We start from the raw sequence: 18334 nt of genomic DNA on the forward strand, positions 1-18334 counted from the left end.
TGTCTCCACGACCAGAACCACTCTGCTCTCGCTGGGCTCCTGATCTCTTTGCACGGAGGACTAGCAGCTCGCAGCAGCGGCCGGAGGGGCGCGCCGGTGTCGGTGAGGATGCGGTAAAGAAGCTGCCTGGTGGCCTACTCCCGTGTTGATGCTGCAGCCCAGTCGGCTTTGCATAAGTGGGATATGCAGCTGCGCAAATGAGAAGGTCGATTCGGCAGCAGCCCGCAGCTATTTTTGCCCTGATTCTTCAGCTTACTGTAACATGGAGCGACTCTGTGGTCGATTGCAGCATAGGGAAAATGTGGCAGTTTGATCAGAATAACTCCACCTTTAGGCGATGTGGTTAAAACGCGCTCTGATGCTCCGCTTGTGATGAGCAGTTTTTTTTCCGGGCATCAGGCTGCGTATTCCTTCACTGTCCTGTGGACCAACCAGCCGACTACACTCAGATCTAATGGGACAATCCGATTTGCTTTCATACTGTGTCGACAAGATGTTGACCCAATGCGTAAAGACTTTTATGTTTGCATGCATCGTGCAGTCTAACTGTATTTGGCACCTTTGGATCATAAACCTGACTTTGACTGCAATTTACTAATACCAGGTCATTTCGAAGCATCTATTGGCTGCAGGGACGGAGATCAGAAAAGCGATAGATGTGCTGTAGCCTGCTATGCGATCGAAGTCTGTAAACAAAATCTCGTGAAGTGGAAAGAAGATAAATATTCCTATTTGATAGAAGCGAGGACATATCTGAGGGATTAATATTTTCCCGGGTATTTTGAATAGCTCAGCATTTTTTGCTGCACCTCTATTGTTTTCCAGCACAGCCCGTCCCGACACACCTGGCAGTGCAGGGCGACACTTGGTGGTCATTAAGAGGAACTTTTTTTTCCGCTCAGGTTGGACCATCAATCTCTACTCGTTTCTATAAAATGGGAGAGAAGGTCATGTAAATGCAGGCAAACGGATGCAAATCCAAAGTGATCCTGTGCTGCTGTGCTTCAGAGAGCTGTCTGAGTGCACCAATGGACAGAAATACGCACAGAAAAAAGCCTGAGGCATTTTATTCAAAATATTATTTAGGTAAGTTGTTTACTTTGTGGAGGCCGTGCAACTACATTACCTCCGTTTGTTGAAACACAAAACATCTGTTGAAGCAAGAGATTTTCTCATCTTGAGACCAATATGTCAGCTGTTTTTACCACATATGAATAAAGTTGATAACTGCAGACAGTGGGCATTTAAAAGATGAAAGAATAAAACGATGGCAGATTTTTGTGACTAGATGGCATCTTATATATTTCTATTCATCCCGCCTGGAAACATTTGAAGACATATTAAGTACTCTGCTTTACATGATAATTTGTCTCTGGTGTTCCCAAAAGAAGAAAATAATCCAAAATATGAATATGCAGATATTTATTCCAAATCGTTTAACTACTAGATGTCTCCTACTTGTACCAGGATCAGAATCCAAATTGTCCAAGTTGCAAGTTCCACGTTTTAAAGTCAGATTTAAGGAGAGCACAAAGAAACTTTCCACATTTAGAGGACGGATGTGAAAACAGACTCCTAGTGGCAAGCTTTGCACATATGTCACTCTGCACAGTGAAGGTCAAACATTCATGGCAAGTAACAATAAGCAGCACACATGTTTGAGTGGACGAGGACTTTAACTTTAACAGACTTTTGATTCACAAGTACATATGTTGGGTGCAAAGGGTGTGGCCCCTGTTTCTAGTAGCACAAAGATCAGCGATATAAGCACATACTGTTTTAGCATATCTTGATACAGCTCTTGTAAAGGACTTGTTAATGACCTCAAATGAAAACATGTGAAGAATAGCTGTGTGGGAGCTCAGAAGTGTTTGTGCGTGTTACTGTACTTGAAGTTGCTTCTGTTCCAAACTTATAGTACACAAACTATGGATGATTTTATAGCACTATGTAAACATTTTTAATACATGACAGACCTTTTTCTGATAAGGACTCTTCAGACTTTCTAAATTTATCATGACAGTATAAGCCACCATGAGCCTGTTATTACAGTCAGTGTAAAAACAGCATATAGAAGAATAAAGTGGCAAAGCATTGATTATATATATAATACACTGTGTGTTTGTTGTACTATTTAATAGTCACACTTATACATCAGTCACTTAAAAACTACATGACTACATACATGACAAAGGCTTTTAAACATTTTGTCTTAGCATGTTTGGATATGTCTTTAATTAACTGTAAATTAGAGCAAGTAAGAATGTTGCGATTTTATTTTGTTTTTATTGTACCATATTTTTGAAACTTAGATTTGATGGTTTTAATTATAATCCTTGTAGGAAACATCTTGATCAGAGCTCTTGGCAGTTTCTAAATGCTATTTGGCAGTGTAAGCTGTCAATACCTGGAAATTTCTCTGTCTCAGCCTTTTGTTGAGCTGACATTTCCCTCTGATGATGACTGCAGGAGCCATCAACTCTTTAAGGGCCTATGAAGTATCAGCCTCAGAGTTCCTAATGGCATTCTTAATTGGTGCTTCGATATATCCAACTAAAGGTCAGTATAATGGATTTACAAGAAGCAGCATTTGGGAAAATGTGTTTCATATTTCTATGGAAACACAGTACATTGTTGCAATGGCAGAAACAGGGTGACTGGCTTACTCTCAGCTGAAACAGCTACCACCTTTTTCAAATGATAAACAAGTCCAGGTGGCAATGCCTGTGCTGATGTTGATTATTATAGAGAGGTTATTATAACGGCAAAGCAAGACATTATTCAGGGACGTTTCTCTCTGAGAGGTTTTTTTTTTCCTTTTATGTATTAATTTTTCTTTCTAAAATGCACCTAATGCATGTGTCTGTTTTTATATGAGTTGGTCTATTTATTACTGTCATTATAGCAATATTTAGCTTTGCACTTTTGATTAAATGTGTTTTGTGATCCATGATCATGATTCAAATTCATTAGTGTGTTTTGTATGTTTTGCAATGTGTCATGTGGATATGGCGGTGCTAACTTGGCCAGGACACTCCTGTAAGAGCATTTTTTTTAATCTCAGTGAGGTCCTTTCCTGATTAAATAGCAGCAACATGGGACTTCCATACTGCTGTTCTACAGGCAGCAAATATTGACACCAAGACTGTTGAAAGAGTAATTGCAGTGTAATGCGTCTATCGTTTGTTATGATTTGTTTTGAAAGTGAAAGGACTTTCATAGGGCTATATGAGGTTTTTAAATGATAGTAATTGAGCTGAAATGGATGTTCTATTCATTCAACAACAGCTAGTCCATGTATTTTGTCCTGTAATAACATCATTTGACAACTTTTCTTTCAATTATAGAAATGCACAGCATATAATGAGTGTACAGACAAAGAGGAATGACATTCTTCAGAAGTCTACAGAGTCAGTTTCTCTTTCTCTCACTCACTGTTTCTCTCTGTATGTAGATTTGTGAGTCTATATGTACTATAAACACATATGTGTGCCTGTACATTTATATACTGTATAGATACCATAAACAACTGAATTACAAATAACATTTTTTTTATCTCTCATTTTGTTATTTTTTATGATTTTAAACTTGTTAATTCATTGACCAGAGCAGCTAAGAAGTACATTAATGATAGATAAACAATCCTTTTGATTTGGTGTCTAATACGTGTGTCATTACAGGTTTTCTTTTATAGTGAATTCTGCAACATGACAGAAAAATCCCTAGACAGTCAGACATGATGACGTCAGTCCCGTCTGGCTCGCGTCAAGGGGGGGTGGGGGGGGGGGGGTAGGCGCGCGGGGACGCGAGAGAGAGGAAGGAGAAAAAAAAACCTTAACCATCATCGACGCGCTGGCGGTGCGGGGTCACGAACTATGACCTTTAACAGGAGAAAAACAAAACAAATATTTTATAAAAATAGCAGAGAGCCCTAAATCTGTGTCCATCGTCTCTCGGAGGTAAGTCTCAGTCCCGGACTGAAAACCGTAGAAAGCTCTCCGAGATACCGGATGATAAAAGTGCGCAGCTAATCTCCCAGCTAGCTTGTTAGCCAGCCGATGCGGAGCTCCCTTCCTGCCCGACTCTGGCTAATGGGGATCTGGGCAAGGAACGTGAAACGCTGGGCGCTGTCTGACTACCCTGATATGCTTTGCAGACAGTCAATCCAATTAATAATATGTGACACTACTGTTTTCGTAACCTGAACCAGTCCCTGCATGCTACAATGACAGATCCAAGCGGAGAGACGGGTACTGTCGACTTTGCTGCAGCCCTTATTGCGTTTACTAGTATTAAGCTAGCTTTAACAGCTAACATTGGAAAGCTGTAGTTGCTGCAGATGAACTCGACCCTTTTACCTTTGCCATCCCGAGGACAGAAGTGGGTCGAAATTACTACGACTGTGACTTTATTTACCAAAGCCGCATTTTTAAATGTATTAACAGCACATCAAGAGTCGCCCACTGTACTGTCTCGAAAGAAAATTGATCCAGTATATTTGAATATAGGATTCGTCTCCAGTGATATTGGCTTATTGCCAGATTCTCCATTTTGTTCTGTGTTGTGATGCGTTTGGGGAAGCTGGTATTGACGGGCATTCTGTTAGACCAATCGTTTAACAATGTGAAACAGCATGTTCCTCCCTTTGGTCGGTGAGCATGTGGAGCCACTGCAGGCACATAACTGAGTTTTCACTGTCAAATTGCATTTTTTGTCATGATGCAAAGTCAACAAAGACAGTCAAAACTGCCAAGTTCAAGGAGGTAATTGATGGCATGAGTAGATTCTCTCATTTAATTCTGCCAAAAAGGATGTCTAAATGCATTGTGTTACTAACAACTGAAATATAGATTTTCATAAACTGTGTAGAGGGGATGTCCATGGCTCTGATTTTGACTATGTACCATTAGGTGTATTACATTTAAACTGGGACTGAAAAGGGCGCTATGGGTAGACAGAGTACTTTATAACAGTGATTCTCTTCTGAGTTGACGCACTTTTGTCCGCTGTGTTCAAAGGCAGCGATCTCATCTTAAAACACATTCACTTAACCTTGAATGATTTGTGGTTCTTTTCCCACAGTTCTTTTTGTGTTCTACGCGTATTGTGTTACAAGCATGATTTTCAAAACATTTAATAAACTCTCCTATTTCTTCATTGGGAGCAAGATTGAGATTGTGAGCAAAAAACTGTTTTTGTCTGTGGTGTCATCTCGTTCTCCGGGTGTGAATATGCAGAGATACAAAACATCTGGCTCTATAGTCACTATGAAGACACATGCAAAGGCACACGGCAGGTTGGTTTGCCTGCCATTTGCTAAAAGTTATGGAAGCTAAGACAGTAGGAAAAGCAGCTTTGATGTAGGGATATGCATATAAATGGTGGTAAATTTCTATGGAGGAACATCAATCGTCCACCTTTGTTACAGTGTCATACTGGACATTATGAGGTTCAGACTGTAGTGTAATCTGGTTATCTCAAGTCCAGGTCACACTCCGAGGTTGTGGATTTGGCTTGTGGTGACATTACTGCAGTCATTCCGAGGCTGATTTCATCACACTACATACTTACCTCCGGTGTCTGAACAGGAAGAATATTAGAGCAGGTGTGATGTTATTGACAGAGCAGATGTGGTGCAGTTAACAGATGTTATAAATATTTGAGCCATTTATTTTCTGTTTTGTTTATTACTATTAAATGATTGCATGTTGAAAAAGTAAGTCATTTTTTTCATTTTGCTGAATGACGTTTTTTTGTGGCAACATTTTCTTTTAGATCATTTGTGTTTTTAACAATAGAGAAAAACTGTAATCTCAGTGAGACATTGCTGTGCTACAGCAGCAAAGATGGTCAGTCATCAAGAGATAAAACTTAATGTTTTAATCAATGTCACAATGCATCATTATATATAACATGATATTTATAGACCTATCCCAGCTGGCCTGCTCCTCTGTGACAGTTTGCACCTTTGTGGTTGATTAATGTCTGTGGCATCTTTCCAAACAGACTTCACTAATGACCTTACATCATTATGACGACCAACCTCAATCTGCTCTCTCAGCAGAAAGCCGACTCTGAGCACGAGGCAGAGGTGAGCGTGCAAAGGGAGACTTTTATGATGTACTGAGTTGTTCCACAGAACCCATATGAGGGTTGTTTGTCATAGAAAATAAGGTGGTGCTCCTCTCTTTGGCTGTGTGTTGGTGGATGCTGCCTTTGTTAGAGACATACCCTCTGTAGACAGAGGTTCTCTAGACAGTTCTGACTATTGCATAATAACATTTCTAACGCTGTACACAGAATCCAAATATGTTTGTGTTCCAGACTTTTATTGATTCTAATTTGTATGTGTTTAAGCTTGTTAAAATATGTTTCATACTGTAGGTGTCATCCTCTCCTTCAGACTCAATGATGAGTGAGTCTCCACAACGCTTTCAGGTCATCTCCACTGAGCCGGCCACAACGCCACAGCGAATACAGGTATCTACAGTACACTCATTTGTTAGCTTCAGAGAATGTGACACTGCTACTACCTGCAGCAGCAGCAGTAGAGACCTAGTTGATGTTACAACATGTGACTTAGCTTACTGTCAATTTAAGTCTCTTCTCTTTTTTACTTCACCCCATTGGTGCATGTTTAAGATAAAATAAAACTTTATTAATCCGACATAGGGGAAATTAAATTGTTACAGCCAGCAAAGTATAAAAAGACAGGCATAGAAAGATCAAGATAAAAAAAGGATACAGAATAAAAAATAAAAATCAACTATATGTACATTATGTACAAGATTATCTGAATACTGTTGCCAATATTGAATTGCACATGAGAAAAATACTGTTGCCTAAAATAAATTGAATTGCTTCAGGCCGGTAATTTGCACCTGCCTCTCTTTCTGTCTCCTCTTGCATCTCTAACACCCTCAGATTGTAACCGACCAGCAGACAGGTCAGAAGATCCAGATAGTGACAGCGATGAAGCCATCCAGTGCCCCCAAACAACAGTTCATTCTGACTACAGCTGACAGCTCAGGGGCAGGCAAGGTCATCCTGGCCTCACCAGACAGCCACAACACTAAGCAGCTCATCTTCACTGCTGCGGACAGCCTGATGCCAGGAAGGATACAGGTACAGTTCCCCCATAATATCACCCCTTGTTACATAGTGTGATGATACTATTGGCAATACCTCATACTTGATATTTGTAATTATGTTCAGAACGTGTTTTAACCATGATATTGACGTGTGTTAAGGTGAAACACAAGATTAATGGCCTGTATTTGACTTTGCTTTTCAGATTGTCACAGATCCAGTGTCAATGGAACGGTTGTTAGGGCAGTCGGGAGACTTAAGCCGACCACAACCTGTGGAGTACTGTGTGGTGTGTGGGGACAAGGCTTCAGGTACCAGTGTTCCCCCTAGATTGACTGCCTTGGTGGTGGAGGTGTCTGTGTTTGGTTTTAGATTTAGGCTGTTTACTTGCTGAATGGGAATAGTACAAGTAGTGCAGATGTAGAGCATAGTGGTTCATAATTCTATTCTTTCTGAAATGAAGCACACAGAAACAAATGTATGCATATCTGAGTTTTTACTAACAGACAGCATTAACTAAAGGCATTTAAGGACTGTAAAATGAGATCTGCTTACTCTCTCTTACTCTGTGTGACTGTGTGAATACTAAACGTCAACAGTTGCAGCAACCACTATTGCTATAATATGACACTGAAACCATGTTTACTGTGGGTAAACAGTAAAACAGGGCAAGCTAGCTAGGCTAGCCAGTTAGCTTAACATTCAGAAAGGCTAATATCCAAGCAGGTTATCTACTGAAACGAGTCTTTAACATAACAGCAGTACAATAATATACGCTTGAAATTGAATAGACAGTACAACATAGTGAAACACAAAGAGAGAATTAAATTGTTGTGCTCCATGAACCTTAAAATTGGCATCAGAAACGTGTGGAAAGGGAAAGAATCAGAAAAAACTTGTACTTTAACATCTTAAAAATACAAGTCTGCACATAACTGAATATAAATGTGTCTGAATGTAGAGAATTCCCAACATAACATTAACAAAATATTTTCTTTACATTGTTTTTTTCTTTTGGGGGGGCAGCCTGACCCCACAGTGGTAGGGGAAACACCGGGTACTAAAGCTTAGAGTTGCATTACCAGGTGATGTGAGGATATGTACTGTATGTGTTTTTCCTGATGTATCCTGATGCCAAGTCCAACATTGTGTTTATCAGCAATCAATGTGCACCCACCCACTCACTCACAGTGACTCAAACACTCTGACTGGTTTTCTCTGCGTTCAGGGCGTCACTATGGGGCGGTCAGTTGTGAGGGATGTAAAGGTTTCTTCAAGCGGAGTGTGAGGAAGAACTTGACCTACAGCTGCCGCAGTAAACAGGACTGCGTCATCAACAAACACCACCGCAATCGCTGCCAGTTCTGTCGGTTGAGGAAATGCCTTAAGATGGGGATGAAGACTGAGTGTGAGTTTGCATCAAACAAGTCAACAAAAACACACTGTCACTCATAAACAAGTTGGGTATTATCAGGGTATCTGCAGGTCCTGAAAATATTTAGAAAGTTCAATTCCTTCAGTTCCTTCAAAACAAATCCTTAAAAGGTTATGATATATATATGTAATGTATGATGGTTTTTAATTTATTAAACCATGCATCAATTTTCTGCTTGTTGATCAATTATATAACTTGGAGTTATTGCTCAATACAGCTGGGAAAATGTGTCATAAATGTCAATAAATTCAATGTCAACACAAATGCTTGCTGTTTTTCCTCAGCTGTTCAGAGTGAGAGAAAACCCATTGATGTAGTGCCCAGAGAAAAGCATGCCAACTGTGCTGCCTCTACCCAAAAGATCTACATTCGCAAGGACTTAAACAGTCCACTCATCGCCACGCCAACCTTTATCTCTGATACAGAGACAGATGGCTCCAGGTCAGTGGGAATCAGAGCTACAGACAGACCTCAGGCTTTGGCTCTGTGTGTTGTTCTATCTCTCAGTTGTTGATGTTGGTATTATGTGAACTGCATTTTGATGATGCTCTTGTGTTATATGCAGGTCCAGCCTGCTGGACCAGGGGATGCTTGTTAATATCCAACAGCCAGTTATCCAGAGTGATGGAACTTTGCTGCTGACCGCTGACTCAAAGGTACAGCTGCAGTTACTGTAAATATCTGCCTGTTCTGCTGCTACCTGTCTCCTTGTGGTCCTTGTAATAGAAGTATGGCCCCTCACGCAGAGATGATGGAAGTTTTTCTTGCTCTTGCATTATGAGGCTGTTATATTTGGTGCCTTATAATCTGCAAAGCTGGGCAGACTTTGACTTTTCTTGTTCAGCCTTTCTGCATGTCCAGAACCTGCAACGTTTTTGCTCACACCGTACAGATCAACTGTACCAATAACCAATAAAGTTTATTCAAACTACAGAACAGTGTCAGTGTTGACAAAAATACAGCACTTGACCTGTTTATAAACATTGTATGTTACTGATTATTACTTACTGTGCATACACACCTGTTTTTCCACCTACGTGTAGGTTCTTAATTATTTTGACCTTTATTTGCTCCGTTTCTTTGTCCTTGTTTTCAGGACAAATAATATATATTATTTGAATTTTATGTCAAATAATATATTCCTGTAAATTGTTCTTGGAAGCGTGTGAATACATAGGGAGCAACTTAAATCTGGAGTCAAATTCCTAAACAACTTGATGTACAATAACAAAGAAAAATCTGGAGCTGCAAATGGCTGTAAGATACAGACGGTATGATCTGTCCATTTTGCTGTGAAATTCAGTTTTATATCACAGCAGTCTGAGTCAAGACAAAAGTTTTACTACAGTAATATTAATAGCAGCTCCCTACAGTCTATGATGGACCGTCAGACAGCAGCCTTGCGGGAGATCAGACTGGAACTGCTCAAACTGGGAGACAGCCAACCAAAATTTCTGACCAGAAATCCACTCCGTTGTCTCAGAGCCAGATCGTGGATCGTTCAGGCCTTCAGTCAGGCGTGTAGACTTTCAGACTGCATGTAAAAAGACAACTGACCTGGCCGAAGTTCTGACCAGATTCGAAAATTAGTCAGGGGGCTAAAATCAGGCCTAGTCTGCCCAGTTTAAGGCAGGTTTGTTTTTTATAACAACAAATTGTTTTCTTTTTCAGTGTTTATTAATCCCTTTAATGCAGTATGTTAAAGAATTATTTGTCATTCATTTTTATTGCAGAAAACAGTTTTTTATGCTTTGCTCCAATTCAGTATACCCAGTTTTGCATCTATACTGTAGTGGCCTATCTGATGGAAAATATCCTGCATTGTTTAATTTGTCTTCAGATGGACTCTGGGCAGGGGGACTTGGGGACATTAGCCAATGTGGTGACATCACTGGCCAACCTGAGCGACTCACTGAAAGAGAATCTAAACAATGGTGATATGTCGGACAGCCAACATGAGGATCAATCTGCCAGTGAGATAACACGGTCAGTCAGCAGTGCACAGAGAGGAGGAGAGTGTGTTAACAGGCCCTCCGTGAGTGCCTATTCCAGTATGCATGAAATGATTCGTATGACAAGAAGTGGACACACTTGTATTTATGCCGCAGAGCATTTTCTGTCAAATCAATTCATTTAAACGTGTGTGTGTATGTGTGCGTGCGTGCGTGATCATGCATGTGCATGTTGAACACAGTGCCTTTGACACCCTGGCCAAAGTTTTCAACCCACCTGAATTGGGGGCCGGACAGAGACTGGCAGATAAGTCGCAGTGTGTCAGTGGAACAACCATCCAACTGATTGGTCGAGACCAGGAGACCCCCATCATTGAGGTAGAAGGACCGCTGCTCACAGACAGCCATGTCGGCTTTAAGGTGGGTGGAGTCAACTTGCACAGCTAATGGCCAAAATAACAGACACACTGGACTGATATTATTAATCATTTATGGATACAAATTGAATTCACAAGAGAGAGAAAAGGAATCTTGAAATAATTCAAGGCCCATTGTGTTGTGAAATTGCAAATAAATAAATATATATATATAATAATAATAATAAATAGCCTTTATTCTAATGGCTGCATTGTAAGAAGAACATTATGTATATGCATAGTTACATATTTAACACGTCTCTGTCAAAAGATACTGAAACTGTTCATGTTGTTTGTTAAGTGCAATTGAGATACTTGTTTGTGTTTCTTTTGCTTTGGCATTCATATGTAGGTCATCGTCTGTCAATTGATTTTAAGTCATTTCCTTCGTCCTTCCTCTCTCTTTTCCTCTCTGTACAGCTGACCATGCCCAGTCCCATGCCCGAGTATCTGAATGTACACTACATCTGTGAGTCAGCATCCAGACTTCTCTTTCTCTCCATGCACTGGGCGCGCTCCATCCCTGCCTTCTCAGCTCTTGGGTGAGAATGCATTTGACACACAAGAAGACTTGAATGATACTTTATCCCTTTTCAGAAATGCGCTCCTTTACACAACTCTGCTGGTAGTTTAACATATTGGTCTCCTGTCGGAATAAGCGCCGTGGTGACTTTTATGTAAAAGTCACAACGTCATGGTACTTACTAGGTCGGACCAAGAAACATTCCTGTCACACTTTCAACACGGCGCAAATCTAAATTGAATGCTGTCATTAATTTATGTGTAGGAGCAGTGTGAACTGGCACTAGGGGGGGTGACTCTGGGAGGCCGGAGTTCACCGCCTAGCCTCCTGGAGGTGTAGTGGGACTAAGTAGGGAGGGAGGTTTCCACCTGATGACCCCCAGAGACGTGTTAGGAATCACTGCTCTTTGGCATGTATAGGGGCAGATTAGGGCTCCAAGGTTCTTCACTGAGAATGGATCCTCTTTTTGAGCACAAGTATCTTGTGTTTAAATTAACTAAAGACTGCAGAAGCACAAGGCATTTGTCTTTTAAAAAAATATTTGAAAAAAGAACATTATTGTATTTCTAGTAGTAATTCTCCACAGTATTTTAGTGTGTACTGCAAACTTCCCATCCCTTCAGTCTTCTTTTCCCCACACACACTCAAATCACTGCGCCAAACTGTACAATGAAATGCAATTTTACCGATTTTAAACACAGTAAACAATAATCTAACAATCAACATATGGTGGTCAGTGTTAATATTCTGGTGGGATGCCACAAATGAATCAGTGAATGGGAAGCACTGTAACAACTTGATGAATGCAGCACTGTTGTGTATTCCATGTCTGAAAAGGGCTTTAGGAAATACAATGACACTCCAATCTCCTATTTACTTACAGTGTATAACTTGAACACTAGAGGAATGTATTGCATTATCTATCTTATCTACATGCTGACACTTATCAATGTTTTTTTCTGCTTGTTCCTCAGTCAGGAGGCAAACACCAGTTTGGTACGAGCCTGCTGGAATGAGCTGTTTACTCTGGGTCTCGCTCAGTGCGCTCATGTGATGAACCTGTCGACCATCCTCACTGCCATCATCAACCACCTTCAGAGCAGCATCCAGGATGGTATGGACCACAGACCTCCTCATCAATTCTCAGTAGGACACACACATATAACCAGAAGTCAAGAAATGTGAACTGTGGAAGTCTATGTACATTTTCTCCTGTTGCTTCATTCATTCGTTAGCACTCGTGGCATCGCAGACATTGTTGATTATGTTATGATGAAACTTAAAAAATCTATTGTTAAACATTCCAGTATTACACATAGGAGCCACAGATGGTGCTTCATCAACAGTGATGAGTAATTTTATCTGTTGATGATAATTTTTTTTTCTCAAAGTGACTTTTCTAGTTGGATGAAGCTTAAACAACCAAAAGTAAATCATGAATCTTGATATATCACACTACATTTTCTTCGCTCCCAGACAAGCTTTCGGGGGAGAGGGTGAAGCAGGTGATGGAGCACATTTGGAAGTTCCAGGAGTTCTGTAACAGCATGACGAGGCTGGAGACTGACAGCTACGAATATGCCTACCTGAAGGCGATAGTGTTGTTCAGCCCTGGTGAGTCTGCTTTTCCTCGTCATGTCAGTGTTAGAGAGGTGTTAGGGATTTTAATCAGTCAGATAAGAATAATTCCATGGAAGAGTGAAATTGAGTTGAATGAATGACCTGTATGATATTGGTTGTTTCAGATCACCCGGGTGTGGATGGCAGCGGGCAGATTGAGAAGTTCCAGGAGAAAGCGTTGATGGAGCTGCAGGACTATGTGCAGAAAACATACCCAGATGACACCTACAGGTACATTCATACCTCCATTCAAACCAGTCAGCTCATCCTCCCCACCACAGTGGTAGTATTAAGCTTTAGTGAATTACAGGTCATCGTTATGATATATATTTAACCTGATATGTAGTTGAATCTTCACAATAATACTTTACTTCAATAATTGAATTAACTACTACTATTTGATTTGTTTTTAAACATTACAACATTGACTGCTGGTTGCCAAATGCGCCTAACCCTAATCCTTAATGTACTGGATAAAAGGTTGAAATGCCCACTCCAAGTCTAGTACCAATGCAAACCTGATGGATACAGAAATAAGGAAACTAAGCCAGAGTCACTATGTGATCTGAGAACATGTTGAACTGTGATCTGAGAACATGTTGAACTGTCCATTTTTATAGAATTAATAGTGTGAAATAGCACAAATAGAAATCCATGAGAATGAATACATTTGAGATATGACAAGTGATGGTGAAGGATACTTGACCTCACCTGATAAGGGCTGCAGGGGTGCATCAGACAAAAAATGCTGTAATTACTTGTTACTACTAACAGGCAGGAAGTTTCAGTGTGGCTAACTGACAAAAATCTGGCTCTTGAAGACTGTTGGCCTATGAAGGAAACAGTAAGGTAAACACCAAGGAACTCACTGTATAAGAGCATCTTACATGATGAACAATAAAAAAGAGCAAACACAAGATACCAAGATAACTTTGCAGGAATTGTTGCGTGTTTGTCTCTTCAGGTTGACCCGTATCCTGACTCGCCTCCCAGCCCTGCGCCTCATGAACTCCAGCATCACGGAGGAGCTCTTCTTCACTGGCCTGATAGGTAACGTCTCTATTGACAGCATCATTCCATACATCCTCAAGATGGAGACGGCTGAGTACAACAGCCAGGACTCTGACCTGACAGATTGATAACCCCTCACTCCAGCACCCAGAACTGTCGAGTTAAAGATTAGTGAGTCTCCACTTCAGGTACTCTCTTTGTCTCTCAACAGTAAACCACGTACTGTTGCACCATAGTCCAAAATCCTGCAGCAGCCCTTTGTTTTCTAAAGATGCATGGTGCAAAGTTATTCAGGAATCTTTGCCAGATTAGGATAATCCAGCATTGGAGAGCCAGGATGACACTTGGAATGTTGTTTCCTTGAGTTGAAACAGTGAGGTAATCTTGAATTGCCAGACTAAAATCAGTCACTCTGAACTGAAGGAAAAAGGAATCCTCTGCAGCAGCAACTGTGCTCATCTCCTTTAATGTCTTTATCGCACTTCAAGCTGTTTACATGTGAACTTTACTTTATGACCTTGGCCTTTCAAATTGTATGAGTCTTTTATAAGCCTTACCATGCTCTCATGTTGATCACTTACTTAAATTAGCACTACCTTATGTTTCAGATATCAGATGAGCTATTAACAAACCCAGTCTGTAATCTTAAAACACAAACAGGAACTTTACGTGTGGAAGTGGAATTTCATTTGAGACTAAAGTACAGCTGAGTGCTTACTTCAAAAGTGTACTTTGATGCTGTAAGGTATTTGTTTATGTGGGTATTTGGGAACATTGGCACAGTATAAGATGACCTGTTAGTGCTGTTAATTAAGTATGACTTTTCTGGGTGGGGAAGGAATTGAAACAAGCTTTGTAAAAAGTGTTTCCCCAGCAGAGAGACATTTGAAGTAAAGATAACATGACTCCAGTTGACACCAACTCATTATGTTACTGTAAGTGCAATAAAAGCTTCCCAACAACAGTAATTTAGGCGCCTAAAACCAAAGATGGACAGACGTTGACCCCAAACTTCTGAAATTCAGGCCAAAATAATTGCGTTTTTTTTTTTTTTTTTTTTATGGCAACCGACATGAATATAGTGGCAGTGGTGAGGACACTAAACTCTGCTAATGCTGTTCTGTAATATTTTAATTCATTAGGTTAGCCCACTCAAAGCAGTCAATATAGGGGAAACATCAACTTTGAAGCTGACACAATTACCCAGGAGATACAAGACATTAAAGTACAGTTCTTCACTTTGAATACATTCAAGTAATGGTTGGAACGTGAGCTGCAATCAGGTACAAGAACTAACTTGAACCTCAGTTAATTCATGCTTAATCTGGATTCATATGGACTGGCTATCATAGCATCGATCCACCACAGAGTGCATTCTTAGCTCATTTTAACATGATCAACTTCTTTCAGTTTCACTTTTAATTCACATTCATGAAGTCACGCAAGACAAATTAGCCAGTCCGTTTGAGCATGTCTTTTTTAATGCTGAACGGCATTGCAAATATTTTAGGTTTGGGAGTGTTTTTATGTTTAGGTACACTTATTTCTGGGTTATCATGAATATGTTGCTAATATAACCTGTGCAATCACCTCATCACTTTTCCCCTTATGACAATCAATTATATGTTATATCCTTCAGTCCCATCAGTGTCATGACTGTCTCAATCTACATTTTGTATGTGTATTTATCAATGGCAATTATTTCTTTTAAGGAATTAGATTAACTTTAAGATTTTGGGTTCAGAAATGTTACTTATCTGTAGCTATGCTACTGTTTTTGCACTTGTGTTTGCATTTGTACTCTGCTAAGTGCACATCAATCAGTTTTGTGGCGTTCCACTGTGTTCATGCTGACTAAAACTTTGTGTTTTGTATGTTTTCTAAAAACTTTAAATTTGTTGTGAACAAATGTGCTTGTTGCATACTAAGTGTACTTAAAGTACTTTTGGGCAGGTTTCCCTGATTTAAAAGTAAAAAGTAGATTTTCTGGGAAGCCAGTCTCGAGTGCATTGACGTCTTGAAGACCATATAGAGATGTGCATCGGCTCACCCACTTACATACTGGTTCAGAATAAGCATCCACAGTAACACGAATGGTAACGGGGATGTAAAGAAGTAGACAAGGATAATGTCTTGTGAAATAAATGTCAGTTGTAATATTTGGGTTTAAAACCCATACAGACTTTGTAAAGGCACTGTCGTGAAATGACCTTTGTACATGTAATTTCATAAAAATGAGTGCATGTTGTTTTTAAGCGGGGTTTTATAATCTTGTCGCTGTCTGTCCTGATAAGGAGCATTGTTATAATTTTTATAGTGCATTGCAGTGCATGATGAAGTTGCTTAAGTGCATTTTATTAAATGCTGTATGGAAAATGTTAATTTAAATGTTGTGGCTTTAAAATATTTACCATGAGCAGCTCCCACATTAGAGGATATTAGATGAAAAAAATTTTTTTTTTCAGATTTGTGGATTGAGTATCCTATGGTTGAGATTTTATACTATGTAAATGTATCTTGTTTTTCTGCTCATGTAAAATGTATTTCTTCAAACCATGAGACTGAGAAATTCAAACAACATTCATGTTTTGCTTAAGTTTGTCACAACCCTACATTTCTACCTCACACCGATGACGATGATGTTGATATAAAACAAATGTATTAATGACTGAGCTCCTGTATCAGCATTCCAGTCTCTGAGGCTGGCTTCTCTGAAGCCAAACATTATAAAAGAAATAAACAATTATGAAATATGACATAACTGAGTCTGTTCATCCTGAAAACAGAAGGCAAGTAGAGTGTTTCTGGCAGATGTTACCAACACCTGGATATTACAGGTGAAGTCAAGTGGGATTTTTCCGGTCCATGTTAATACATCTTTGGTAAGAACGTGGACAACATCACACCAGGTTTTCATCAGATCTAGTCCCCAAACTGTCCTGATGTCAGAATGGCTTTTGTAATGTAGAGACTACATGTAAATGAGTCTATAGATCACTTATTCACAAAGCTGCTGAGAGAAATGTGTTGTCGGTATTTTCAAAGGTTTTTTCTGAACTTATCTGAACTTCAGATAACTTCAAATTTTTACAATCTCAGCTTCATTCATAAGGTGAGATGTCCCAGCAAAAAGCCAATCTTAAGGATCTTTCCCACACTTTATGAGAAATCCACGAAGCAGAAAAGCTATAAAAATGTAAACATTTTCTGTGTGTATGTGGGATTTTAATCTTGTGACATTACAGTCAGTCAGGATGGCATTCTAAACCATTAGAAGTAAGACGTGGCTTTAATTCTTTTTGTATGCTTAAGTTTCCCTTTATTTGTGTTCTTTTATATCTAATTTGTCTTTCTTTTACAGGTCTTCACAGTGTTACACAGTTGAATAAAATGTCCACAAGTAATCTGCAAATTCATCAATTACATCATCATATGATATCTGTTGTGCAACTGTATGATTGATGCTGATGATGGCAAGTCCAGAGAGATGCTCCTGTGACATAGTGGACCTGAGGTATGTTTTAATACACTCCTCTCTGCTTCAGCTACTGTCACTGGAAGGGTCAAACCTATTCTGAGTGCAGTCCACAGATTAGGGTAGATTTCTGCAAGCTCTTTCTCATGGATGAAAGTCAGCAGCTCAAGCAGAGTCATGGACTTTGATGGGAGGTCAGGGAAGTTCTTCAGCTCCTGCACAAGCTCTCTGTCATCTACATCTGAGTGTCCCTTAAAGTGCAGTGTAGTTTGCAGGGTCTCACATCCTTTTTGGAGCTCTTTGTCTGGGAGGTTTCTAAAATTAGAGAGCACTCCAAAGATCTCTCTCACATTTTGCAGTGTGGAAAAGCTTTCTTGAACAGCTGAAGCTGCAGCATCAACAACAACAGTGAAAAATGTGACCTCCAGCTTCCTAAGAACATCGCTTAAAGGCTCATCAAATGCCTCATAGGAGAACAAATGCTTTGTAGACCTCAGTGTCTTCTGTTGCAAAATAGCCTCAACATTCATTTCTTCACAAATATCCGTGGCTGACATCTGTGTTGTCACAAAGCCTGTTGCCCTGTAGCTGTGAAGATCTTTCTCAATTCCATTGAGAAGACTGACTGCTCCATCAACTTGCATGCTGGGAGACTGCATCAACTTGCTCACATGGTGCATCTTGCTCAAGATGTCGTACCACACCACTGTACAGATGCTGAAGCGGTAGGATCCTACCGCCTCCGACAAGGACTGGCCCTCAAACTTAATGATGGGGTCTTTAGTGTGATCTCTCACCTCAATCAGTGCCTCT

General features: G+C 40.0%; 1 protein-coding gene across 3 annotated transcripts; it reads left to right on the plus strand.

Moving 5' to 3' along the window:
• The first annotated feature begins 3822 nt into the window (after nucleotides 1-3822).
• On the plus strand, nucleotides 3823-16778 carry nr2c2 (nuclear receptor subfamily 2, group C, member 2). Of its 3 annotated transcripts, none has more exons than XM_041946265.1 (15): nucleotides 3823-3959; nucleotides 6007-6091; nucleotides 6385-6480; nucleotides 6925-7125; nucleotides 7295-7400; nucleotides 8318-8497; nucleotides 8809-8965; nucleotides 9090-9180; nucleotides 10365-10510; nucleotides 10719-10896; nucleotides 11313-11434; nucleotides 12390-12529; nucleotides 12892-13029; nucleotides 13161-13266; nucleotides 14000-16778. In XM_041946265.1, exons 2-15 carry the CDS (start codon nucleotides 6032-6034, stop codon nucleotides 14172-14174), a joined length of 1896 nt encoding a protein of 631 aa, XP_041802199.1. In that variant the 5' UTR covers nucleotides 3823-3959; nucleotides 6007-6031; the 3' UTR covers nucleotides 14175-16778. The 3 variants fall into 3 exon arrangements, with proteins under 3 accessions (XP_041802199.1, XP_041802200.1, XP_041802202.1); XM_041946268.1 differs by having other exon boundaries at nucleotides 3934-3959; nucleotides 6404-6480; XM_041946266.1 differs by lacking the exon at nucleotides 6007-6091 and having other exon boundaries at nucleotides 3844-3959.
• Nucleotides 16779-18334: the final 1556 nt, after the last annotated feature.

This window comes from Chelmon rostratus, chromosome 10 (assembly GCF_017976325.1).
Source record: "Chelmon rostratus isolate fCheRos1 chromosome 10, fCheRos1.pri, whole genome shotgun sequence".
NCBI classification, from domain to species: Eukaryota; Metazoa; Chordata; class Actinopteri; order Chaetodontiformes; family Chaetodontidae; genus Chelmon; species Chelmon rostratus.